At 40.6% G+C, this 13,276-nt stretch overlaps 1 protein-coding gene across 6 annotated transcripts in view; it reads right to left on the minus strand.

The window, feature by feature from the left end:
• The window catches only part of kmt2d (lysine (K)-specific methyltransferase 2D), a 230,807-nt gene that overhangs the window by 93,582 nt on the left and 123,949 nt on the right, over positions 1-13,276 (minus strand). For all 6 annotated transcript variants that reach the window (XM_080217863.1, XM_080217861.1, XM_080217862.1 and 3 more), the window contains 2 exons: positions 5,201-5,338; positions 396-584 (listed from right to left, as the gene is read on the minus strand). In XM_080217863.1, the coding sequence (XP_080073989.1) occupies positions 396-584; positions 5,201-5,338 (327 nt within the window). The remainder of the gene's footprint in view (positions 1-395; positions 585-5,200; positions 5,339-13,276) is intronic.

Genomic DNA, 13,276 nt, shown 5'->3' on the forward strand with positions numbered 1-13,276 from the left:
GGCACACCCATAGGCATCCAACTGCAGCAAAACCACAATATCCCAACCCAAGTCCTTCCCAATCTATAGTATTCTATTTGGTTATAGCTGTGCCTGGCACACTTTCACTGCATTGCTAACTTTAATTGTGAAGACAATTTGAGGACAGGTGGATCACAAGCACTTTTGGCAGGGAAGGGCAGGGTCAGGCTAAGGTTCAGAGAACATCCTAATTGGTGGGGGCTTGCCACAATTAACAAGAATGGCAAATAAAGTCAAGCCATATTACAGGGGAACAAAAAGGGCAGCAAAGCCCAAGCCAATAATTCAAGTTCCAGCCATGTACTTTTTTTGAATGACCTGATGCAACTTGCTAGACACGAGACTTTATTGTTTAAAAAAAAGTATTTTCTTACCAGGAAGGAGAGATCGCTGGCATATTGAAGGTCTGATAAGTTCTCCCAACCCATGGGAAGTGAGAAGGTGGCTTTCTGAGGCAGGTCTAATGCCACCCAATGCTGGCTCTGAAAGTGGAGGATTTCCCTGTGTTCCCAGAACGTCAGTGAAGAGTTGTTGTACGTCTTTACTCTCCATGTGTGCTAGTTCTGAATGAAAAAAAAAGATTTTACTTATTGATTAATTAATTAAATAAGTTCTTAACCGTCAACATACTGCAAGCATAAGAAACATAATAAATTAACCTGTTCAAACGTTCACTCAGATCACAGCTGATTAGAGAACTAACTCCAAACCCATCTTTGTTCCATGTCTCTTAATACCTTTGGATAACACACATTTTAAACACTCAATATTAAAATTTACAATTGATCCAGCAATCATCATTTTCAGGAGAGTTGCAAACTTCATGCTTCCTAATTTCACCCAAAGGTCTAGCTTTAAATTTCAGACTATGCATTCTAATCCCAGACTCCCCACAAACAAAAATAGTCTCCCTTAATATTTTGAAAACTTAGATAAAAATCACCCCTTAAACCTTCTAAATTCTAGGGAACGCAACCATAGTTTGTGTACCATCTCCTCATAATTTAACCCTTGGAGCCCAGGTATCATTCTGGTAAATCTATGGTGCATGCTATCCAAGACCAGCATGTCCTTCCTAAGGGTGTGTTAATACTAAATGCGTTTAATTGTACATAGTTAGTGGGCATTAACTAGATACATAAAACGGATACAGATTAAATCTGTGCTTTTTGGGTGAGGAGCTATATGTTTGCAATGTGCACGTTTATCATTAAGAATCGAAGCGCGAAAAGGCTGATTCCAGTTCTATTCTTCACCAATTGGCTTCCTAGAATAGAACAAAAGTGGTCCAACCAAGATTTGTACAACTGTAGCAACTTGTATCCACTTGTATTCTAGTTGCATAGTTATGAAGGACAGCACACCATTAAGCCTGTTTGATTATTTTCTGTACCTCACCATGGCATTTTAATCATTTATGCTCCTGGACCCTCAGATTTCTTGACTTCTACTGTTTCTAGCTTTTCACCATTTCGAAAGCACTTTGTCTATCTTTGAGTGAAGCAATGGGGAGTTTTCTTAAATGCCTAAATGAATGTATTTTTTCAGCCATCAACTCTTCATGGATTTTCAAAACTACAGGGCTGTTCAAGTATGACATGGGCATTCACAATCTGCTTTTAGCTGGCAAGCAAAGAAAAGCAACATTGCAATTCCCTCTCAAATGGTGGAAAATTCCAATTTGGAATACCGCAGCATGCCAGTAGCTTTGACGGAGAAGAGGAGACAGCTGGCCAAAAGATTCCTTAAAAATTACAATGGCAAGTTTAGTGACAATAGAAATACTGTTTTTACCAAAAGGAAAACATTCAAGGCATTTCATAGAGGTGTCATCAGGCAAACATGGGCACTATGTCGAGGAGGAAATGCTAAGAAAGGCGAGTCAAAGAGGTGGCTTTAAGCAAGGCCTTAAATGGAAAAGGGAGATGGAAAGGCAAAAGTGTTTAATGAGGGAATCAAGTTTCACTTTCAGTGTTAAAGAGATAGGGAGGGGCAAGGCCATGAAAAGATTTAAACACAAGGCCGAGACAACAGAGACATTGGTGGACCAGAAACCACTGCAGGCCAGCAGGCAAACTTCTGATGGGTAAGAAGTACTTGATATACAGTAGGATTAAGGCAGAGGTTTTTTTTTGCATGAGCTAAAGTTTACAGAACATGGAGAATTGGGGAAATGCAGGTCAGCCCTGAAACATTTGAGTCTAGGGCTCACAAAAATACAGACATGGGATTCAGCAGCAGATACACTGACAGATGTAATGCAGATGGAAGAAGGCAGTTTTTTTTATTTGTGGGAGAATGGGGTTGGTAGGTGAGCTTGGATTGAATCTGAAGACAAAGTTACAAACACAGTCTGGTTGAGGAAAAGACAGTGACTACAGAAGGGGATGAAATCGGTTACAAGATTATGGTGAGAGCTGAAGGCAATAGTTTTGGTCGTCCTAATGTTTAACTGGAAGAAAGTGTGGCTCATCTTAGATTGAAGATCAGGCAAGCAAGAAAGTTGAGGAAGATATCAAATGATAATACACCACAGTCACAGAGAATGTCATTTGTAACTTTGATTGCTGTTTTTCGTGCTATTACAGGAAAGAAGGGAAGTTAGGGCATGAAGTTGTGCAAAAAGAATGGCACAGATTTGGGAAGTGATAGCACCGTTTAAAAACTTGAGGGCAGAGGGAGACTGGAGATGGAACAGTAGTTTCCAAAGAAGGGTCAAGAGCAGGTTTGTTTTTGAAGGGAAGGGTGAGCCTAAGATGAAGAAATGTAACCATCTGTCAGGTGGCATGGAAGCCAGAAAGGCAAACTGAGTGATAAGTGACTGTGTGGAAAGAGTCGAGGATCAGAAGGTGGATCTCAGACAGTGTGTGCATCTGGACAGGACACAAGGAGAAGACGAGAAAAATTAAAGATGTCAGTTCAGGGTTGAGTGGGCAAGGAGGAGAAGGGGGGCAGTTGAATGGGTGGACTCAATCTTAAGTGATAAGAAATCCACAAACTCTTTGCACTTGAAGGCAAGGATAAAGGGGAAGCAGTTTTAGAAGGCAATTGATAGTAGAAAAAACAAGTTGGGATTATGTTTGCTCACCAATATGATCCTGGAGTGAGTGGCATTGATGTGGATGTGCCGGTGTTGGACTGGAGTAAACACAGTAAAAAGTCTGACAACACCAGGTTTTAGTCCAACCGATTTATTTGATAGTAAACGCACAAGCTTTCGGGTTAGTCCCTTCATCAGGTGAATGGAGAGTTCTGGCCTCAGACAGAGCATATAAAGCACAGATAGTTTACAGATTACTGATTAGAATACGAATCCTTACACCTAACCTGCTGTTCAAGACCTGAAGTGGCTGACAATGTGAGTGGAAGGAGCACTGATCACAGGTTAAAGAGATGCGTATTGTCTCCAGACAGTACAGTGAATGAGGTTTTGCAAACCCAGGCAAGTGTTGGCAAATCAGTTGCATTCTTGGACACATGCATCTCCATTAAGGACGGTCACCTCAGCACCTCACTGTACCGCAAGCCCACAGACAATCTCACAATGCTCCACTTCTCCAGCTTTCACCCTAAACATGTTAAAGAAGCCATCCCCTATGGACAAGCCCTCCATATACACAGGATTTGCTCAGATGAGGAGGATCGTGACAGACACCTCCAAACGCTGAAAGATGCCCTCTTAAGAACAGGATATGGCGCTCGACTCATAGATCGACAGTTCCGACGTGCCACAGCGAAAAACCGCACCGATCTCCTCAGAAGACAAACACGGGACACAGTGGACAGAGTACCCTTCGTCGTCCAGTACTTCCCTGGAGCGGAGAAGCTACGACATCTTCTCCGGAGTCTTCAACATATCATTGATGAAGATGAACATCTCGCCAGGGCCATCCCCACACCCCCACTTCTTGCCTTCAGACAACCACACAACCTCAAACAGACCACTGTTCGCAGCAAACTACCCAGTCTTCAGGAGAACAGTGACCAGGACACCACACAACCTTGCCACAGCAACCTCTGCAAGACATGCCGGATCATCGACACGGATACCATCATCACACGTGAGAATACCATCCACCAGGTACACGGTAAATACTCTTGCAACTCGGCCAACATTGTCTACCTGATACGTTGCACGAAAGGATGTCCCGAAGCATGGTACATCGGGGAGACCATGCAGACGCTACGACAACGGATGAATGAACGTCGCTCGACAATCACCAGGCAAGACTGTTCCCCTTCCTGTTGGCGAACACTTCAGTGGTCACGGGCATTCAACCTGACCTTCGGGTAAGCATTCTCAAAGGCGGCCTTCACGACACACGACAGCGCAGAGTCGCTGAGCAGAGACTGATAGCCAAGTTCCACACACATGAGGACAGTCTCAACAAGGATCTTGGGTTCATGTCGCACTATCTGTAACCCCCAACACTTGCCTGGGTTTGCAAAACCTCACTCACTGTACTGCCTGGAGACAATACACATCTCTTTAACCTGTGATCAGTGCTCCTTCCACTCACATTGTCGGCCACTTCAAGACTTGAACAGCAGGTTAGGTGTAAAGATTCGCATTCTAATCAGTAGTCTGTAAACTGTCTGTGCTTTATATGCTCTGTCTGAGGCCAGAACTCTCCATTCACCTGATGACGGGACTAACCCGAAAGCTTGTGCATTTACTATCAAATAAATCGGTTGGACTAAAACCTGGTGTTGTCAGACTTTTTACTGTGAGTGGCACTGGCAGAGGAGAGTGAGGCCTGATTCTGTCTAATATGGTCCAGCTAGATCCAGTGAGGGATGGCTAAACAAAATGCATGTAGGGAGATGATGACATTGGGGCTACGTCACTAGAGGCCCAGGCTCTGGGGACACGAGTTGAAATTTAATTCGGTTAATAAAATTTCGGAGTTGAAGTGTTGCTGAGAAGGGAATGATTGAACAAATCGTCACCTTGAAAGTGCAGCAACAGGTGACTTGAGAGAAGATTTTACTTCATAGAGTAACGGAAAGAATACCACAGCATAGCTATACTCTGATCCGGATGTACATGAAAAATCAAACCATAGATGAGACACACCTCTGTAATCACCCTTAAGAATCAAAGCTTCAGCAAAAACCCAGAAGCAATCCTCACTATTTCCACTTCATCATTTCTTACACACAATGCTTTTTGACCTACCTTCTGTTACAATCTTGTCAAGATCTGAGCTGAGAGCACCCTCCACTGGAACATCGCTGAAAGGCTGATTTCGCTTTGAGCTCTCGTTAGGATGATTAGCTGAAAGCTCATCCGTAACAGATGAGATGTCAATCCCAGCTTAAAGAAAGGAGCATTGTGATAAGTTACCAAACAAAATTTTCAGCAATTGTGACGAGTTGATTTCAATCACACAAAACAGAAGGGAACAGGGGAAGCAATTTTCAGGTTGCCTGTTCAAACTAAGTCTACATGATTTTCTTTCTCAAAGGAAAAATAGAATTTTTTTAAAATTACCTATTTGCAGGAAATTAGTCAAATGACAAATACGAACCTAAAAAGTCAAACATGACTGGTAGTGGGAACATTGACAACCAACCAAGTAATGTTGACATTCACAACCAAGCAATGATGGATTTCAGTATTCAACCCGCTCATCAATTAAATTCAATCACGGATCTGAGTTTTGTTCCTACTCAACTGCAAGATGGAACACAACACAATAGTGAGACATCCTTTGTTTATGGTTGAGGAAACATAGACTATGCCCACATCATGTTGCAACAAACACTGCTTCCGGTTAGACACACCACGGATATTTGATGGGCTCACTTGCTTTTGATTGTCTTTTGCAGCCCATAAGGGCACACAATTCACAAATGATAGTTGTTTGTAATCATGAAGGTCATTCTAAGGAGTGAGCTAAAGATCTCCCAATGGCTCAGTTGGTAAAGGCAACGTGTAACAGCTATGCAGACCAGAGATCCCACAAATCATACATGGCCTCGTAGTTGAGATGTTATAATTGACATCAGTGGCTGCAGACATTCCATGCCAATGGAATTTGGTGCTAATGTTGACACGATCATGTTCAAAAATTAATGAAGGTCACTTAGATTAAGTACTGGAGAGCACCAGGCCCCCTTCAGCTCAGGAGAAAAGTGTCAAGTTAAAATCAGCCAAGATTTCCATTTATAATTATTTTCTTAATTTTAGTGAGGTTTGGATACTAGCAGTTAAATAATTTGCTATTTAGATTTCAAGAAGGAATTTTGTTTAAATAAAGATCTGCCCATTTTCGATCTAGTGATGAATCAAAGCTAAACATTTTCAATACTCCCCCCAGTATGAGTTAAATTTAGGGACTACTTGGTGATAATATTAGCTTTTAGAGCTCAAGTTCCACCCCTCACAACGATTGCTTTGTATAAGCCAGTGAACTAAAAAGGGGAATGTACTTGAGAGTACAGTCCATAAGAGGAGAGTACCAGTGGGCAATAAACTGCCAGTACTCAAACCAGACTAGTGACCGCATATTCACCAGGGTCAGGGCCTGTCAGGGAGGTGGACTTTACAATACTGGCATGTCAATATTCAGACTTAATCTATAATCTCTGCAGAGTACCTGCAAAGTGTCAATGCTGTTCCACTTGCCTCTGGAACGTGTAACATTATTTGAAGCTTGTGTTTTGTACGCAAAAGTTTAAATACAGGACTAGCCATTACTTTTTGAAACAGGAATGGAATTGTGCAGTCTAACTTTGTTTAGCACAATTCTCACCAACTTTCTGAGGAAGTAACAAATTGGGGCCAATTTTATCATAGACTTGCCTTTTCGTCACAACATAGAAAAACAGCATTATTAATCTCAATATATAATTTATCAATAAATTTAATTTATCTTGTGGTGAGAAAGAAGAAGTGCTATGTAAGTGGCTCTGGCTAAGTCCACAACTGGAAACAACCTGTCCACACAGTGAAAGGTGTATGACTGAAAGCAATCAATTTTTTAAAGCCACACATTAAGAAGCCAAGCAACAAAAACAAACATAAAAAATAAACAGCTCAACTCTAGAATAGGATCTCCCCCCGCCCACCACCACAAACACTTCCTTCCCTATTTAACCCTTTAGAGTGCCACACATCCTTCTTGAGCTAGGAATGCAGAGTTGTCTCTAGCCATTTCCACATTGGTTGGCTGGAGTTACATTCTGCAAAGCACTTTACAGAGCTATCTCCAACAGAACTTAGCACACCCAAGACATATGGCTGTCCTGGTAAACTTAAGTCTGCTAGATTGCGAAACAAAGGTTACTTCACTTTTTCCTCAAACCTTTTTTCAAAAATTTGCCTTTACCTACTAAAAAACAGGTTGAAAATTAATAGATCATTGAGTCTAATTCTTTGTGTGCACATTTCTTTCTTAATGCTTTAGTTCTACTTCAAACAATCTGCCAGTTCTCAACAGTTTATCGCACTCTAACTAGTACCCCAGTTGAGCATGCTATTTTCACACACGCTGGGAAACCTTTACATGAACTGTTAAAGATTTTGCAGGTTACTTTGAAGGAAAATATGAAAAAGAAATCCAACAAAAAACCCACTTGCACTGAAACTATGATAAAAATTCGAAAGAAGATATGCACCGTGCCACCATACTCCACAGAAACCATGCACAGGGCAACAGTCAACACAAATTCTACTGAAGCTCTGCACTAATCACAATTAACACAATTTCACCTTAATTTTTACAACCATGACGCCATCTCATTGGCACACAACAAATAAATCACTTGCTAATTACTGGGAATTTCAATTAACAGCTGCCAATTCAGTTCCTTGTGCCTGGCTTGGCTGGGATACAATAGCATCAACTCCCCAAACGCATTAATATACTTTGTTCTGTACCAGTGATACTGATCATTCTTACATGCCCAATAAAAACCTCTTATAACCCAGTTTTCACCCTCCTCTGTTGACAGCACTTCACATTTGCTGGTTTACAGTATTTGGATGCTGACAACCCTCCAGTAATTCATTCCAAGCAGCCATTGTTCATACTAAAGTTCTGCAGACAATTCAACATTAGAGCTGATTACAATGTTGACCTCACTCAAAATCTGCAAGTACACACTTTCCACTGGGGTTGAGAGCTACTGGTGGTGATCAGCAGCGAGAATAACGTGGAACCAACTGCAACCCACCTGAGGTCAGCTTAGTAAGCACAGGCCAGACATTAAATTTATGGCCCATTACTCTGTAAGACTCAGGATCACACCACAGGGTGTTGCATTTATCAACGTGGACATCAGGAACCAACATAATACTTTTTACATAGCAGACTGGAAATCTTTTGAACAAGTTGTTAAGTCAGTTACAAATATATATTGAGGAGCAAACAAAATTCATCTTTTGCAGATTTTGCCACTTGTCACCACAGATGGAATTTGGTTCAAGAATCAGTGACGTGCATTGTACATGCTTAGACTACCAATAGTCACTGGGAAAACGCCCACGCCTTAACATATTTTTATTCTAGTTACTACACCTTCATAACAATACAAATATTTGACTAAGTATAAAATATGACGCAGGACAATCTGTGGTCACGATTGTTACTTTGGAGATATTTTGTGAATGCAAACTGATTTTCACATGCATTTTACAGATAAATTTCAGAAAATTAAAAAGGCAGGAAAGTAAAAAAAATCTTCATTGGTTTTTATGTTCACAAATGCTAAAAATATTTAGCACTTGACCAGTAACCTGCTGAATAGACTGGTGATGTCATGTGAATATCTTCTACGAAAACGCAAGCAGACATACAAGCACCCAGGTACAAACTACTGATGTTAACATGTGAACACGCAAAGAGTGGCGAGAGGGTCTGACTGCTTACCAAAGGGAGAGAGGGAGCTGTCTGCGTGGAAAGGACTGAGATCGAAACCTAAAAACCCAAAAGTACAATAAAAACAAAAGGGAAAAAAATGAACAGTGGCAAGCAAAAGCCATTTAACCCTTTCCAACCTAAAAGTCCACAACCATCTCTACCCTAATAACACAGCCCAATCACTGTGCACGGCACAAAGCAAACAAGATCCACACCAAGGTCAAAGTGACCTGCAGCAATTCAGGGGTCTCAACTGTTATCAGGTTAACCAGAAAGCCAGGATTCTGGAATTAGCTTGATGGTCAGTGTAACTGATTACAAGTAGACTGAAACCACAGATACACCTGTAAATGAAGAAATAAATGGACTGTGCAAATGGATCCTAGCCTGGCTTTTACAGTGAGATCATCAGCTAAGAATGCACTCACAAACACCCTGAATGGTTGCCCAATGTGCTGAATGAACAAAGTACGTGAAAGAAGTCTTGCCTTTACAGTCAAATTAACAACAAGGTCGATTGATCTCAGTTGAATTCCAATTCTGCAAAAGCTCATCCAGGGAAAGGATGAAAAAAAGTAAACAAAGGTGCAATTGGAAATGAAATAGGAATACCACAAAGTGAAGTAAGTACTGACTGCAATGCAGTTTCTAAATTACTGAAGTTTAAAGCAGGAATAGAAGGCTGCAGAAAATCAATGTAATTAATACATAGTCTAAGGAAGTAACGGTACTGTTCCAACCCATTACCCAGGTGTAACATAGGCTAACTCACTCATTCTTAAATGCAACTGGTTTGTTTGTTTTCATCTAAGCCGACCATTAGAACGTTCCATTCTGGAGGGAACAAGAACTTGGTCACATCCTTCCAAGAATGTTTGCACCTTTTCAAACATGTTGACTGTCATTAGAAAGTAAGGGAGAAGACATGGTCCATTAATTTGCTCTCTCAGAAGGCCAATTATGGGCATGTCTCTACAAGAGAAATTAACAGGCCTGCAACTACCAATTTATTTATATAGGCTTTCCAACAGTAACAGCCAGTTAGAGAACTTCAGGGATCTTTAATGGCATACGAGTTCCACGCCAAATTTTAAGTCATTTCAGAAAAACTAGATAATTCCTCCCCTCTGAATGCAATTTCTGTATTTCAAAGTACATTACTACATTGATTCAGCATTTTTCAGAAAATGTGAATTAGCAGAGGAATGCATGAGGCATAGCAATTCAGTGCTGTGAAATAAATTACTAGGTGATCTCCTGAGGCACTGCTTTGAGTAGTCTAGAGCTCAGTGGTTAGCTGCAAAGATACAGCGGTTACTAACATAACCGGTCATTTTACGGTCAGTACCCTCGAGCACTCTCTGTGGGAAATTGGGCAAAACAGACAAATATGTAGGTAAATGCAGTAGCTTGTAAATTCTTGGAGGTCAATTATAGAGTAGTTACGTTGCTGCCAAGTTACTCGTTCCAGGGCAGAAAAACCTCAGCATGAAATGATTGGCTTTCTGTTCCATTTTAAAAACAAAGGTTTTGTATCTCATTTACAGGAACTGGATGTTATAATATTTCCATCTCACTAATTCCTCCTTATCTTCACCATTTATTGCTACTTACTTGATTGTAACCCAATCTTTAAGGAAGATTGGATGAACCAATGAAAAACTTAAGATGGTGGCTGTGAGAGACACGATAGAAGCATACAAGATATTAAATATCATAGGTAATGCTACTGGAGAGCATTACTTAAACATAAGAGTCATAAGTTAAAACTGCTGAAAAGAAAATGAATGACTTGCGTCACAAAGCACTTTTTCATGAAAAGATCAACTCTTCCAAATAGGGTTATTAGAGACAAAGATAAATAAGTGTTTGGGTGACAAGATGCAAATTTTCATCTCAGCAGACAAACTAAAATGAGCTGAATGAATCCCCTCATCTTTATTTAGCTGGAATTTCCTTAATTTCTCTGCCTTTATTTCTTTCAATGTCCTTACATTCCCTATTCTATTTTGCTGCTCATCTGATCAGTCGCTTGTTCTGACATTGGTATATGCATCAGAAAGCCAACACATTTCAGGAATTTGTGCAAGGCAACAAGGTCATGATCGATTGAAAATTATATTAAAGGACAGACAGACAGATCAGAGAGTGCACTAGAAGTGGGGGGTGGGGAGGGGGTGTGCGCGGCAAACATACATGAACAAGGGCGTGCATGGTAGAAATCAGCACGTGAATTGGAGACAAGCGAGTCCGAAATCAACACAAAACAAACAGACAGAGTAGCAGGGAGAGGCTTTTTTCCCAGCCTACCCTCCCCAAAAAAAGTACATTGCTCACAGATGCACCAGGATCAGACAGTGGACTGAAAACCAAACTCAAAGCTCAGGTCACAAATGGACTTTAGGCCTCACACAGCAATATACTATATTTCAAATAGAGTTGGACAATTTTCTGTATAAATGTGTTTTGGAAATTACTCAAATTTTTATATTTGCTGTAAATGATATTTGCTACCCTCTATCAATGATTGAAAAAGCCAGCAATCTAAGATTTACAGTAATTTCCACCAGTCCCTTCTTTTAAAAAAAAAGTTGGTTGCAGTTTGCTGATTATAGTCCCAGTAATGGCATGTTATGTTTCAACCCTGTTCAGTTGTTAGGCTGCATTTTTATAAAGTGATACAGCAAAAATGGTGGCCATCTGGCCCATCATACTGGAGCTGGCTCTATGTAGTTACTAGCCACTTAATCATTCTTTCCTCATAGGCTTCCAATTTTTTCAAGTATATATATTCAATTCCCTTTTGGAAGCTACTACTAAATCTGCTTCCACTATCCTTTCAAGGACAGCCTTACAGCTCATAATTGGCTGCATTAAAAAAATCCTCACCTCCCCCTGGTTCTTCAATGTGAACTAGACCTCAGCCAATAATTTGCAAGTCTTGTATTTACTTCTTGGGAAAGTTGCCAGTCATACAATTGTGCATCATGAGTACTTACCTCCACAGGAAATTTGTTAGCATGCGCACATAGATCTGTTATTTTGCTCACATTGAGACTTATGTTCTTTTATTTCAAGTAATGCACAGTATAGTATGAGAATCAATGATTTACATTGACAGTGCACATGTCAAATTGTGTTTTTAATATAAAGTACTGTTAATAGTACTTTTAGAATCTGCAAATCCACAACTGCGTGCCTATTTTTACATGATGTGATGGAGAATGTAATAAAGTAAAATAAACTGAGTTGAAAAAATGAATGCATATTGCAAGTTTTTTAGTATATATAAAAAAACTTACAAAAATATATCATGGGTAATTGGAATCTCTCGTTTGCAGATGCAACATTTATATTTCTTAAACTGTCAAGTGTATGCGGATGGAAGGTTGTCTTAAATTTGGTGTGCATCTGAACAAACATGCCTGAGCAAAGATGAGTGCGAGCAGAGTAAACACTGAACGGGGAAAAAGTGCAAGAGTGCACTGGAGAAAGATAGTCTTCATAAAGGGGGCCTGACAGTGGGCGAGTATGTTTGTGCATGCTTAAAGAAGGCAATCTTTGGTGGGTGGTGCATGAAGCAGCAAGTTCAGGACAGTTTTTCAGTAGAAGATTCTTTTAATATGGATGTTGGAGTTCCTTACAAGCAGGTCATGGTCCTCAACTTCCCTTCTCTCTTTTGCCTTCCTCAGTCCCTCACTCACTCTCAATCCCCTCTCCAACCTGTAGTAGTATCACCCATCTCACTCTCTCCCTTATTTATATACCTGTTTCTCTCTTTCCCTCACCCTCTGTGTCCCTCGCTCTAAGCACAGCTGCCACTGCAGTCAAAGGCAGGAGAGAGGAACAATAATCTAGTGGTGGCAATTGAGAAAACTGATTTGAGAGGTTTCAGAGTGAAGTACAGAAAAACACGATCTAACATGAAAACCAAAAGCAAAGACCCAATGAGAGGCAAGTAAAATTGAATGTAATCACAACATAAGAAACAAGTCAGATGGAAAAAGTGGAAAATATAGATTCAACAGGAAAGCATTTACACTGACAATTTTGTGTTAATGCAAGCAATGGCAGTGATGCAGAAGAGAGCAATTTCTATTTCACACACCCAGTGTCAGCATCATGCATTCATATGAAAAGTGTAGCACAGGCAGAACAAAGCTCCCTTCACACTACTCCCATATTGTGCCTCAGCCCAAACTTTACAAGATGCACCATTTGGGCGCGTGCACCCCCCGCCCCCACCACATACCAACCATCCATCAGTCTGTCTGACTGACACTGACAATAAGTGTTAAATTCAGGGTAGCTTCTTACGGTTGATGCACATGTATAGTAACAACTATAATTTTACATTCAGATGGGTTAAGCCAGACAATTGCATCAGT

This window comes from Carcharhinus amblyrhynchos, chromosome X, assembly GCF_965287045.1.
Source record: "Carcharhinus amblyrhynchos chromosome X, sCarAmb.v2.hapA, whole genome shotgun sequence".
Lineage (NCBI taxonomy): Eukaryota > Metazoa > Chordata > Chondrichthyes > Carcharhiniformes > Carcharhinidae > Carcharhinus > Carcharhinus amblyrhynchos.